Consider the following 14,515-nt stretch of genomic DNA (forward strand, 5'->3'; position numbering starts at 1 on the left):
CGGGAGTGGGTTGCCATTCCCTTTTCCAGGAGATCTTCCTGACCCAGGAGTCACAAGCAGATTCTTTACCACACTCAAGATGGTAAACAATCTGCCTGCAATGCAGGAGACCAGGGTTCAATCCTTGGGTCAGGAAGATCCCTTGGAGAACACACTGGCTATCCACTCCAGTAGCCTTGCCTGGAGAATTCTTTGGACAGAGAATCAAGCCTGGGCTTGGTTAATTTTAAGCCTTCCTCTCAAGGGATCAGAATGAAAAAAGAAAACTTAAAAGAGAGAAAGAAAAACTAAGATTTACCCAAAGAAGTACTCCTGCTAGGAAATTTAAAATTCTTCTGTGATGTCACTTTTGATTGAGTTGCTTTGCATACTAAGTGGGTTTTCGTCTTGCTTAGAGCTCACTTATACAGCAGGATGCATTCTCTTTAGAGGGTGCACTTATAACTAGCAGTTGAGTTTGAGAGAAAAAAACTTCTTTTGGTTTTTCTCTCTCTTGTCTTCTCTTGGTTTCACCCAGTTTCCTAAAACACATAAAAGTGCGATGAAAAGTTCCTTTCTAGGGGATTTCCCTAGTGGTCCAGTGGCTAAGAGTCCACCGGCCAATGCAGGGGACATAGCCACGTGCCACGGAGCAGCTAAGCCCGCGTGCCACAACTACTGAAGCCTGTGAGGCCTAGAGCCTGAGCTCTGCGACAAGAGAACCCGCAATGAGAAGCTTCACACTGCAGCGAAGACTAGCCCCCATTTGCTGCAAATGGAGAAGGCCAGAGAGCAGCCACAAAGACCCAGCGCAAACATAAAAAATAAGAGATCCTTTTCAGGATAGTTGAACGACAGTCCACCCAAATTCCTTGGGATTTAAAATTGTATCAAATGCTTCATCTAAATAATATCTATCAAATAACTATCCAATCAGAACTAATTGGCTTCCCACTTTCTCTAGATTGTTTAAAAAGAGAAATTTCTGATGCAATGTGAATCTTGAAAATGTCTCTCCCTTTTATCTTTTTCCTCTTAGATTACAAGGCTTTTGAAGAGGCAGCTGAACACTTCCAGCCTTATATCAAATTTTTTGCTACTTTCGACAAAGGCGTAAGTACCTAAGAAACCTCAGTTTAAACACTTTAAAGCTTGAACTTCCCACCACTTTTCCTTCTCTTTTAGCAACATTAACACTCCTCCATCCATTAATACATTTGCCAGAAGTGTTAGAAATATGGCATTAAATTACCATTGAATAAGAAACGAGTACAACAATTATTAATTCAGAGGATGTAAGGGTATTTCTGAAAATATGCAATAAAAAGAGATGGACCACTCTTTATCACCTTCAACACTAAGAATCGGAAGTATATGAGCCTAGATGTGCCGGGTCACTGGTCACTGCTTCCTTTTTGTTGAGGGCCATCCTCTCCCTTCCTGGGGTTGTATACGTCCCCTCCACTGGGCAAGGATAGGGGATGCATTGGGGAGGAGCACAGACCATCTAAAGCCCTGGTGCTTCAGAAAGTTACCCATTTCTACTCCTCAGGAGATGTCATTGGTGTACTCATTTATAATTCAATGGATCTATATTTTCTGCATGTGGCAAGTGCTTTTTTAGGGCAAAGAACTGCAGAGATATAGGGACCTTGAATCAGTCGGTGGGTAATTTATTTGGGACCTAGTATGGTTGGAGTACTCTGCTCTTGCTCCGGTTATTACTAAAAGGGCTATTTATGGTTTTCTGTGTGTTGGGCACAATTTGATATATTGCATCTATACTGTTTCTAATCCTTTAAACAACTCTGAAAAGTAAAAACACCATTTCCCAGATGAGAAAAAAGATTCAGAAAGGTTAAGTAGTATCCAAGGTCTCCAGCAAATTAGTAGTAGTGCTGAGATCACAGTTTAGGACAATCTGTACCTAAAATCCATGCCCTTTCTTCTGTACCGCACCATTAAGTAGGAGACTCTGTATCTGCTCTTGAGATTCAGGGTGTACACCCACACATTCAGATTCACACGTCTGCATAATACACACATAACACATACATAACACACACAACATGCATATAACCACACACAACACACCAGTACATACACTCACACAACACATACCTCCTCACACAGTCACACTCACACCCACACAAATGTAACACTAAGAAACTCACATCCATACACCACACACACACGTACACCCCAAACTAAAAGCTCTAAATCGCAATATTTACTAGAACAAATAAACTAGGACAAAGTTCTGGCGTCTTGATCAAATTCAAGTGCCAAGTTAAAAGCAAAAAAAGTAAAAGTTACTCCCAGTGAGGAGTGAGGCCTTGATGAACAGTGTTCATGGGCATTGCTACCATGCGAGGAGTTCAAGTTTTCTGTAAAAAACAAGAGGAAGCCTCTAAGTGCTAGAGCAGGGAAGGACTATGATGAAAAGAGACTGCATTAACTCTATATACATAGCCACTTCTATGGGTATGACCCCAGTCTGCAAGCCTATAACCCAGAAGAGAGCTCTATAATCTAAGTGATACAATCCAAACTTGAAGAACGCTTACCCTAATTGTGTGGATTAGAGTTGGGAGAGAGCTGGAACAATAATATCCAAAGGAATAATAACTATCATTTATTAAGTACTTTTCATGTGTCAGGCTTTGTGCTAAGAGCTTTGCATAGGTTATCTCATTTAATCCTCTCAACACCCCTGTATAAGAGGGATTAGGATTCTCAATCCATGGAAGGCGAAACCAAGGCACAGAGAGACAAAATAGATCTGCTCGTGGTCACATAGTTAGTAGGTCAGCCTGACTCCAAAGTCAAATGCTCTGTCCTCCTGCTCTCGAGAGAAAGAAACATTACATGTCAACGCTTAGCTGCCATCTGGCACACAGTAGACATTCAGGGAGTGTAAGCCAGTACTGTTGTTAAGAAGAGGCAGTCATCTAAGCCCAGGTGAAGGCAGACTGGGAGGCGGTAATAGAAGGGGAGGCCCAGAGGAGCATAAAGGAAATTCATCACTGCCTCTTGGTTATGATGGGCTGGGAGGGAACACGGCAGCTCCTGGGTAAGAATTCATCTGAAGGAAGACAGAGTCAGACAGATAAGCTTGGCCAAGCAAGAAGGCCTCAGTTCCTAGAAGGCTGGTCCAATGCTGAACTCAGGGCAGTGTCTGGTTTTAGATGTGCCTTCCAGCCCAACCATATGTGGCCCATGAAGGTGAGGTCAGGCTATAATTAAAAATTCACAGGGCTCTTCACTAAAAACTCTGAAAGACACTGAGTCGCAAGTGCCCCTGTTCATGTAGCCTTGTGGGATTTTATGACATTTATAAAGAGACACACTCTCTACCTCTACATAGAACACAGAAGGAAGAGCTGTGGCACTGGGCGGTCTCGATCATGCCATAAGGTACTTAAGAATTTATAGTCATCAGTTGCAGAGTGGGGGAAACGGTAGGGTCCAGGAGGCATGGCTGTCCCCAGTCCAAGCCCCATTGGTGCCCAGCAGGGGATGCTAGAGCAGAAGTGGGCGGAAGAACCTGTAAGTGAGACAATCCACCATAGGGAATGCCAGAGGGACCTGGAAAAGGAAGGGCTTTATAGGGGTTTGAAGTCAGGAGAGGCAAGGGTCCAGGAAACCCTAATACAGTCCCAAAGATGAAAAACCAACTGGCAGAGGTTGAGATGACAAGGGGACCTGGCCACGGCTGAGATGGAGAGAAAGACAAGGGAAGACACACAAACGGCTTAAGATTCCAACTCTGCTTCGGGACAGTAAAGACTGTAAAGCTACTGAAAACACTAGGAAATCTAGGAAGAAGAATCTGTAGAGGAACATAAGACAGGGTGCTGAGCTCTGATTTCTACAAGTTGGGAAGACATTCAACTGCAAGGATCTTTCGTTTATTTATTCATCCACTCACCTAGCAAGCATTTATTGAGGCCCTTTTATGTGCCAGACACTCTTCCAGATGCCAGGCGCACAACATTGAGCAAATCAGATTTCTGTCCTTGTAGGATTTAGAGTTTAGTATGTGTTGTGGGAAGGAGAAGATGGGAAGACAGAAAATAAGTAAACAAACCAATAAATATATTATGTTAAATACATTATATGAGTTGGAGAACTGTAATGAGGATGAGATATCAGGGCTGCTGATGTAGATTTGGGAGTTTACCAGTTTCCAACCACTGTCAGTGTTGGTAGGCCCCAAGGGGCTTTTAAAAACATTGGTTCGTGGAAGTCACACCTGGAAATTTGGGGGTTTTCTTAGCATTATGGCCAGGCCCAGAAATATGCATTTTCTAAGAGCTCCCTGGGAGATTTTAGCCAGCACACAGGTTTGGGACCAGCACTGATCAATGGATCTTGATCCTGTATCAAGCCACACAAGGGCCCAACCTGCCTGAAGCAAATGGAGCAAGAGTCAGAGGACTGAGGACAGTGTCCTGTCTATGGCACCTCACAGCCTGAAAATGTCAGTTCTAATTATCTCACGCCATCTCCCACTGGCCTGTTCTTTTCTTGGAGTAAACAGTGAGAAGCAAAATCATTTGTTTGAACCATATTGGGTCAAAAGAAGCTGTGATTCTCTAAACAAAGTTGACAGAGAAGACAGATGCTGAGAAGACCTAAATTCATTGAGTTGGTTTCATCTGCAACAACCGAAATGGCTTCGTAACTTGTGGAAAAACATGTTATCAAAATTTACACACGTGCAAATGTCAGAAGAATGGCCATTGTACTTTGTAATCTTCTTGCCTTGGCAAACTCCATTCCAACTAATTATTTTTTTTAAAAAAGGACAAATGAATTCATGATTGAATCTCTTCAGATTTTAATAGTAAAATCCATTCTTATTTAATTGTACCATCCATGAAACAGGTCTGGGTCCCTCGGATATAGTCGGCCCCACTAAATATTCATTGAAGAATCAATCAGTGCCTCAGTAAGTCAAGCCTCCTTCAGTATTTACCATCCAAGATACAATTAAAAGGAAAAGGAAGGAATTGTCTGAGATTCAAGATGAGGAAATTCTATGGTAGTGATGGGGATATAGGGAATGGGCCTATATAGGGGATATAGGCCTCTAGAAAATTCTGCTCAGAGTGCCCAAGATACAAACATAATCCAACTTCACATTCATGATCTTAACACTGCGCATCCTTACACACACACACTCACACACACAGGTGCATCTCCACTGTTAACCTTAATGGAGGGTGTGATGAGTTGCTTCTCACCTTCAGGAAGCCTTCATTCTGGTAGACTGATCTGCGGATGAGTTGATGAGAACCTGTTACAAGAGGAATAAGGAAATATCTCCCTACACCATGCACAGTGCCAATCTGATATTTAAAGGAACATAAATTCCTTTCTGTACAATGTCAAGGAAAAGGTAATTTGGAAGGAAATGAAATGGAAAGTTGGAAGGGGGGCAAATTGGCAGTTCAGAACACTCTGCTTGACCAATTCATCCTCAAATTGTGCCTCAAGCTCATCATTTGTAAAATAAGTATAATAGTAGCTCTGACCTTGTACAATCCAAGTAGAGATTCATAAAGTAATCAACTTAAAACACTCTGCAACAGTAACTGGCACACAGCAAGCACTCCATGTGTTTGCTATGATTCATTTTTGTTCATCTGGTCACCTCCTACAAACAGTTTCCTGGTTCCTAAGAAATGTAGTAGGTGAACTCAGAAAACCAGAATCCAATGTCATTTTCAAGCTCATTCTGCGAGGGCCCAGCTTTGTGAAGAACTGTGTGCAAACCCACCCCATGGTTGTACAGTTGCTCTTTCCTCCCCTTTCCCCTAACCACACTCCCCACCCCATCATCCACACCATCCCCACACCATAGAAGAGGGAAAAAAGAGAAAACCCCACACCTTTTTGTCCCTTAAAGCAAAATCAACCTCACCATTAAATCTCTTTGACAGACTTCGGCTCTTAACACAGATGTTTTTGTTAGCTCTTGAGTAGCGCGTGGTTGTTGCTTTCCCTTAAATCCTTAAAAAATGTCTTTTTGGAATACAGTGACCCGGAATTAATAGCAAGTGATGACAAAAGCCATAGGGATACCAGTGCTGGCTCAGAATGGACCTCCTTGTGTAACAGCTTATGTAACACCCGGTTCCTCCCCCTCCCCAGTTAGTCATGGCTGCCCCGGGCCTCTGCACCGTTGGTTACCACCACAGGGCGTCAGCTCTTAGGCAATTCCTCTTTAGTTTCAAGGGAACCACTGTTCATCCCTGTACTTTCTGGGACCACAGCTCTGAACTCGAAAAGAATGGCATTTGGTTTTCTACAGAGCGTTGCACATTCCAAGCCTCTCGAATCATTTCACAAAAGGAGATGTGAGCTCAGCAGCTCTGCCGGTGAACACAGCAACCATTCTGCCCTGACCAGACTGCATAGCCATGTTAATCAAGAGAGCACAATCCCAGCCTATAGGCTGGCTCCCCATGCTTTCTATTGGACACAGGGTGAGCTCGCTTGCTGGGTACCCTCCCAGCATTAGCACTGAAAATCTGAATCCTGGGAAACCCCTCCACCCTGGACAAACCAGGATGGCAGGTCACCTGCTGACAGGTAACCAACCAGGCAGTTCCCAGAACCTCAGAAACCATCAGACACACCCAGGACTGAGAGACAGCCCTCAGGCTAATGCTTCAATCGAAATAGCAATTACAGTTTATGAGCTGATCGGGGACAGACTAATGGGTTGGCCCCTGATTCTGAGTACCTGTGTGCTTTACATGGTTTCCATCAACTGCCTGGTCTATCAAAATCAGTTCAATTAAATCCATGCATCCCAGGACACTGAACATGATCTGCTGACATTTGCTTCCGCCCTGGCACACACAGTTCAGGGATGGTGAGCATGGAATTAAATTTCCCACCTTCCATTCTGACTGCTCTCTGGCCCTGACTGGATCTCATCTGCCAGAGAGGATTTTTCCTCTCTATCTACCCTTTGATCACAAAAGGAGGTGGGTCCAGCCAGGCCTAGGTGCTGAGTTCCTGTCATTTCAACATTTAAGTTAAAACCACACATACACTCCCATGTCTTTTGCAGAGAACACACACACTTGTAGCTGGACGACCCATTGCTCCTCTAGGCTACTGTTCAACGAAACTATTGTCTTGCTTCTAATTGTTACAGGTTGCAAAGAAATTGTCCTTGAAGATGAATGAGGTTGACTTCTACGAGCCATTTATGGACGAGCCCATTGCCATCCCTGACAAACCCTACACAGAAGCGGAGCTCGTGGAGTTTGTGAAAGAGCACCAGAGGTGCCCCAGATGGCATGCGGGGAGTGGGAGCAGGGGTGATCCAGGCCTGGGGGGATGCAGACAAGCCTCTCAGTCCCACCATTTCAGACCCCCAAGAGCAACCTGGAGTTAGCACCCCAGCAGAACTGAACTCAGCAGTGTGGCTTTGTTGGTCATTGACCAGTGGCTACATTTTCTGAATATGGGTTTACCTTTGCAAACAAAGTTAGACCACCTCCCCGCAGTGAAGAAATCACCTCCTACAGTAAGATGTCACAAGTGAAATTCCACAATGATAATGATAGTGATTTAATGTTAGCATCCTAAAGTATGATGCCAGATGCTTTGGGAAGCTATTTTACCTAATCTTCAACATTATGGGGGATATAGCAAATTATGTCCTAATTTTACAGATCAAGGAATTGGTTTCAGGGTAGTTAAGTAATGAAGCCAAGGATGAAAATTTTGTGCATAGAACTTCTGGGAGAGGAATATTTGATACCATTAGCACTAGCATGGATCAGCATACTTTTTTTGTAAGGGGCCAGAAAATAAATATTGCAGGCTTTGTGGGCCAGATGGTCTGTGCTGCAAGCACTCAATTCCGCCGTTGTAGTGAGCAAACAGTCATGGGCCATATGTAAACAAATGTGTGTGGCTGTGTCCCAACAGAAGTTTATTTATAAAAACAGGAGCCATTGGCTGGATTGGATCCACCAGCTGTATGTAGTCTGCTGACCTCGGCTCTTAAGGGAGAGACAGTTCCAGAACATGAACATGGTGCTGCGTTTACCACCTCATCCACCCACCCTCCCCTCCTCATGGTCACATAGGATCACTGAACATGGAGCATCATGACTCCATCACGGGGTCACCTTGGTCCCCAAAAGGAAGCAGCATTTGGATGAATAAATACCAACAAGGCTAACAGTATTTGCCAACATTGAAAAAGAAGTAAAACTATGAGCAAAAGATAGATCCAACCGGCTCCTCCAAACATCCCTCAAGGGCTTCTGATGGATCACCCTGGTGACAAAACTACTGTGGCTCTGGGCTGTTTCCTCTCCTGGGTCTCCTGAATCTGGGCCTGCTCAGGGTTCTCAGGAATGTCCCCTGTCAGTGAGGAGGGAAAGGGCTTCTTGGCCTGGGCATAAGCTGACTCCGTTCCCTGTGACCCATTATCTGTGATAGACTTTATAATCTTGGGCTCAAACGGGCCTGTGAAAAGGCTTTAGGCCCAGCTGTGTGTGACACAACAGAGTCCATCTGCTCTGTTCCCTTAAGAGAGAAAACAAGTATGTAGAACTTGGGAAAGTGAACCAACATCTCATCCTACATTTCACTGTGCTGGGGCTTTGGTGTCAGCTGAGATCATCTCTATTCAAGGAAGCTTATCTTTTGTTCTTTTCCCAGACCCACTCTACGTCGCCTGCGCCCAGAAGATATGTTTGAAACATGGGTAAGAAAGTGGCAAACTCTTTCTGCCTTGTAGAGATGAGTACATTCCCCAGGAGGAGTACCCCTTTGAGTTCCAAACCTCAAACCAAGTCTTACTTGCCTGGAGTGGATGTCTGGGGTGGTGGAGAATTTGACATGTTGACAGCATCACACTGGGTTACAACTCCGTTCCCCTGGGCTGGCCATTAGGCAAAATTACTCTATCTCTGAGCTCATTTCCTAGAGTGACTACTGGCTTTCATTCACTGGCCACCAGAAACCCAAGGTCACAGGTAGAAGAAGCTCGGACCACGCATTTCAGACTTGGGCTCAAGTTCAGAATCTGCCACCTATTAGTTTTGTATCCTACCTTAAATCACATGGCCTTTCTGAGCTTTAGCTCCTGCATCTAAAATCAGGCTTATTGTAGGGACAAAAGGTATGAAGAACCCAGACACAGTAGGTACTCCATTAGTGCGTGGTAGCTGGTTTTGTAAATATCAACTCAAGGCACTGAAAAGTGCCAAGTCAGATTGTCCCCGAAGTCTATGTCACAGACAGTATGTCAGGTGGGTTAGCATTATAAAGAAGGCCTTGAAGATACACACCCCCACCCCACCCCAGCTTTATACAAAATTCAGTAAACAGTAACAACTAAAGTCTGTGAAGCTTTTATCAAAGCATTTCATATGCCCTTTTACTTGGATCTCTCAACAGTTCTGGAAAGTGATACAGAGCAAGTATTATTTTAGTTTCCTAGAGAAACTGACAATCACACAGATTAAATCAACTACTCAAAGATATATAACTAATAAGCATTAGATCTGGGGACTTAAATTTAGACCACCTGGAACAAAATCCCTTGTTTTCTCCAGTGTATATCCTAGAGTGGACCATGTCCCCGTAAGGCAACATTTTGGTGGAGAGGGAGAGAAGGGTTGGTGGTAGGGAGAAGGAGATTAACATGGAAGCATGTGTTTACTAATTCTCTAATTCCGAGTCTAAAGTGACAGATGAACAGAATCATGGAGTAACTTGACACTCTCTGTTTTACTGGCATGTAACGTCTTTGGATATCTGAAGGTAAAACAAACGTTTCACACCAAAGGCAAATAATTCAGTCTGGAGAAGTGGACTATTTAAGAGCAACACAGCACAATAGAAACATCTTTTCCTAACATTTAAACTTTTCAAAAATTTAACATCTAAGAGGTCTTGCTATTGGATTTTAAAATAACAAAAAGGATATAACAATGCTTTAAAAATAATATTCTTTTTAAAAAATATTCTCATCTTTCACTTAAAACAATTTCAGACTTATAAAAAACAGTGCAACAAATTCCATGACCTCTTTACCCAGATTCCCCAAACGTTAACGTTTGGCTTTATCACATTCTCTTGATATAGAATTTTTCTGAACTGTTTGAGAGTAAATAGCAGACCCAATTCCCTTTTGCTCCTAAACACTTCAGAAGTTGTATAAAAACAAGAACTTTCTCTTACATAATCAATGTGTGCATGCATGCAAAATCGCTTCAGTTGTATCCAACTCTTTGCAACCCTATGGACCTTAGCCCACCAGGTTTCCTCTGTCCATGGGATTCTCCAGGCACAAATACTGGAGTGGGCTGCCATGCCCTTCTCCAGGGAATCTTCCCAACCTAGGAGTCAAACCAGAGTCTCTTGCGTCTCCTGTATTGGCAGGCAGGTTCTTTACTACTAGTACCACCTGGGACGCCCACATAATCACAGTATGCTTATCCAAATCAGGAAGTTAATACTAATACAATTCCACATTTAAATTTACCAGTCGTCACTAATATCCTTTATAGCAAGAGAAAACATTTGTTTTTTCCTGGCGCAGGATCCAAACTTTGATCCAAGGCTTGTGTTTGACTGTTATGTCTTTTTAGTTGCCTTTAATCTGAAATAGGTTATTGGTATGTCTTTGTCTTTCATGAGACAAAGTACCATTTCAAATTGAGAGTGATTATTACTTTTCTGTTCAGCTATGCCTTTATCTTTAATTCTTATTTTGTTCATTCTTAGGAGATAAGTATCTAGGCCCCTGGAAGGGAAACACTGAAAAATTGTAGAACCCTTCTCTCAGGCCTTTCCTCACTGACAGAGCAGTATCACACCCAAAACCACACCACCATTGTAGGACAGTCCTGCCCCTCCTTCTGATCATGGACACCTCTCAGATCACCCCCCTGCACACTGCTCTGAAGAAATGTTCTCTCTCCCATATCAGAGGTAGATATTCAGAAAGGAGGTTTGCCATCTGGCTTCACTGGAACCCATTCTCTGCTTCCTTTTCACTTAATGAATAAGCTATAGCTTTTGCTATACTACAAAATAAAAGTGATGGCTCACACTTCCCACATTAGTATATATTCAGTTGCTTTCTAATTGGAAAAGGGCTGTGTATTGAATTCAACCAGGCAGAGAAAAGGGCAACCAGAGGGGTTTAGTCCTTTCCAACACCCCATCATGGAATATCCATATGACATCCCCAGAAGCCCTAGCCAGCCCTTCATCCAAGTCTCCAACTAGGGAGAGAGGGCAGGACAGGCCACCCAGGGTTATCTTCGCATCCTGAAAGAGGAGCAGAAATCAGACAGTCAGAAGGACCTTGGGGAAGCCACTCGGTCCCTATCCCATCCACATGTACCCATTTTCAGGGCCTACTTGGCCACAGCAACTTACACCGCACAGGCTGGGGAAAGTGACCAATCGATGAACTTCAGAATCTTGATCTTCAACACCCACTTGCTTAGACATTGCAAAAGATTTAAATAAAATAGAAAAACTAGGTAGGGCTAAAGCAACCATTGACTGGCTTCTCTCCCCAATTGTACAGGTTTTTACAGCAGCAAACCACAGAAATATGTAAATTATTATTCCCAAAATACTGGTATCTAGCAATATTTGCTGTGTGTAAATCAGACAGCTATTTATTTATTTACTCAGAATAGTCAAAGAATGTCCAGACTCAATGCTGACTTGTCCCTCTGCTTTGAGACTCCACCTCCCCACCGGCCCTCCACCCTGGCCAGTTGTCAGCCACAGTCCTTAGCAAAAGCCCACAGAAATTGGACTCAGAAGTTCTTTCTGAAAGAATCTTCCCTTGATTGCAATAGGAAAGTTGTTCCCAGAGGGGGCCAGAGATCTGCTCCAATGAGCCCCTACATCACTGATTGCCCCTTAGGGAATCTGACAGTTGTAACTATTTTTCTTCTCTTTGCATCTCTTCATTCAACATGAGAGCAAACATTCAACAGAGACAGGAAGGAAACAGAGTTACATATGAACAATGGTAATATCTGATTGGTGGGTAACTGATGTTTCACTTCTCCTTGGTATCGCTAATATTTGCTAATTTTCTTCAAGAGGTGTGCAAGATTTTTATCACTATACTCTTTTAAAAAAAAAAATTCAACAGACATTAAGCAGAACCTATTACATTGTGCTAAGCACGTATTAAAAATAAGCATTGCTGTCCTGTCCTTAGGAATTCAGGGTTGAGTAGATGAAACAGTCCCAATAATAATAGAACACCAGCCCAGTATGTTTGCTGCTATGACAGAGGGACATGCAATGTGCTAGCAAATCTACACTAAGGTAGTCATCAAAGTAACTCCCAAATTTCCATTTCTTTGAGGGATCTGGTGCTCAGACACTTGGCCTAAAAGCCCCTCCTTGGCCTCTTTCAACTTAAGTAAGAGCCACTGATCAGCATTTGCAACATCTTCTGCAAAGCCTGTGGAGAGACAACAGATTAGCAGAGCCCATTCTCTCTCTTGTTGGTAATGTCAGAGAGGAAAATTTTTCCTCTACCCTCTTAGGTCTATTTCTTAGGGCCTGCAAATTAAACTGGTAAAAGACAGATTGGGAAGAGGAAAAAACACAGATTTAATTAGCTATTCATGCAAGGGAGAAATGTGACTCAAGGAGGGACTTATACACCATCTTAATGGGGAATGGGGGTAGGGTGGGGGGCAGAGGAGCACTTCTGGGAGAACAAAATGACTGTTTTTGAATGATAAATGGGCCCTTAGGAGAATAGATGGCAGATACGATAATTTTGTGATAATGTCTGTCTGAGTGATGACAACCACGTTCTTGGGAAGGCTCTGCTTTTAGGCAGATAAAGGATTTCAAGAATTCAGATGCCTTCAGCCAAAACAGTTTTATGTCACAGTGGCCTATTTGGGACCCTGTCATTGAGAAAGAAAAGGAATGGACTTTGGGGTCAGACAGAGCTGGCTTGAATCCCAGTTATGTCATGTACCATCTCCATGGCTTTAGGTAAGTCACTCAATTCTTGAAGCATTAAATAGGAATCAGACTTTGAGATTCAGAAATAATGTATTTACAAAGTACCGATACATTTTGTGGCAAGTGGCAAATATTATTGTTGCCATTTTCACCATCATTATTATTTTAAGCCATAATCCCTTCCCTCAGAGAGCCTGCCATTGAGTTGAGAGAGATTTGTGCAATTAAAAAGTTATTTTCAAGGCAATGTGATGACTAACTGTGTGATCTGCACAGCAAAGGCTGTGGGGTTCAGAGAACGCCCCTGGGGTGTTCTCAGGCCGGTGGATGGTCAGCTTGGCTCTTCCCCTACCTTGCACATTGGATTCACACTGAGTAACCCTGATTTACCGGCCTGACCATGGATTCTTGCTCTGTGAGCTTATTACTGAAGATACCTGGCACTGAGAAGCAACTGCCTCTTTGCAGGTATTCAATACAGGTTTGTGTGCTGAATCTTTGAGATCCATAAAGAAAGAGGCTCTTTCTCTGGGTTATGGTTCTTCATCCAGGGCCATCCAGGCCTGGGGAGTGACAGCCATATTAAGAACAGCTTCTTGTCAAATTAATATGGATTCTTAATTCTAAAACTAATTTGCAAATGCAGTGTAGAAGGGGACACAGAAATGAAACCTTCTTCCTAGAGTTAACACTGCTTACTTCCAACTGATGACAGGAGACAGAGACACAGGGTAGCCTAATGAGCACTGATCAGGATATTCTGTCTGGCGGTAATAGCAAATGTAAAACAGTGAAAGCTCAGACTCCCCTTCTGGTTGCCGTCAGATTTGTGTAATAAACCTGTACTCACATATGCGTGCACACACATATCTGTAAAATTCAATTCCCCAGAGTCTGACCATGGCAGTGCCCACTCTCTTGTTTTTAATAATAATATTTTCCATTTAATCTCTCTTAGACCATTTGGAGGTTTTTGTCCATTCCAAACTCAAAGGGAAAAAAAAATTAGCATTTAGATAGGATTGCACCAGCATTAAAATCAACTGAAATGGAAACAGAGATCATGAGAGGTTTGAGATGCCTGGAGTTTTTTTTTTACCCTAGGATGATTCTAATATGACATTCGGGGCACCCAGTGAATCCCTCTGCTGGTGTCAGCGACAATCATATTCACTTAGATTTGTCCCTGGTACCTCATTCTCACACAGCTTCCTCTCCAGGTCTCCTGAGGCTCACATTTCTCATAAGAGGGGCCCCTCCAAGCTCCTGCTTCTCCTTCTGCAGGAATAATCAGTGCAGAGGAGACACAAGGTGCATATACAATCCTTTCTGCTCAGGACATAGAAACATGAGATGCACTTGGTTGCCCATGGATTTGAAACACTCTCTCTAGATTCTCTACCCCATCCCAGCCTCCACACATACTTTTACTGTCACACCCTAAACTTTCCTTAAGTCTAAATTCCAGAGTTCTCCTGCAGCTGCCCACTCTCAGGATCTATCCTGCTTTGGCAAGCAGAAAGGACCCCAAGGA

General features: G+C 43.2%; 1 protein-coding gene and 1 long non-coding RNA gene across 3 annotated transcripts in view; one reads left to right on the forward strand and one right to left on the reverse strand.

Annotated features, from left to right (window-relative positions):
* LOC122435801 overlaps nt 1-6,139 on the reverse strand; it is a 46,776-nt gene extending 40,637 nt beyond the window's left edge. Inside the window, exons 1-2 of one of the 2 annotated variants that reach the window (XR_006267703.1) lie at nt 5,909-6,139; nt 5,197-5,259 (exon numbers count right to left, since the gene is read on the reverse strand). This is a non-coding gene — a long non-coding RNA (uncharacterized LOC122435801). The remainder of the gene's footprint in view (nt 1-5,196; nt 5,260-5,908) is intronic. The other variant, XR_006267704.1, reaches the window with a different exon arrangement.
* Nucleotides 1-14,515, forward strand: part of CASQ2 (calsequestrin 2) — a 73,569-nt gene that overhangs the window by 40,942 nt on the left and 18,112 nt on the right. Inside the window, exons 5-7 of the mRNA XM_043459868.1 lie at nt 1,019-1,092; nt 7,154-7,284; nt 8,677-8,722. Of these exons, the coding sequence (XP_043315803.1) occupies nt 1,019-1,092; nt 7,154-7,284; nt 8,677-8,722 (251 nt within the window). The remainder of the gene's footprint in view (nt 1-1,018; nt 1,093-7,153; nt 7,285-8,676; nt 8,723-14,515) is intronic.

Source organism: Cervus canadensis, chromosome 2 (assembly GCF_019320065.1).
Source record: "Cervus canadensis isolate Bull #8, Minnesota chromosome 2, ASM1932006v1, whole genome shotgun sequence".
Classification (NCBI taxonomy): domain Eukaryota; kingdom Metazoa; phylum Chordata; class Mammalia; order Artiodactyla; family Cervidae; genus Cervus; species Cervus canadensis.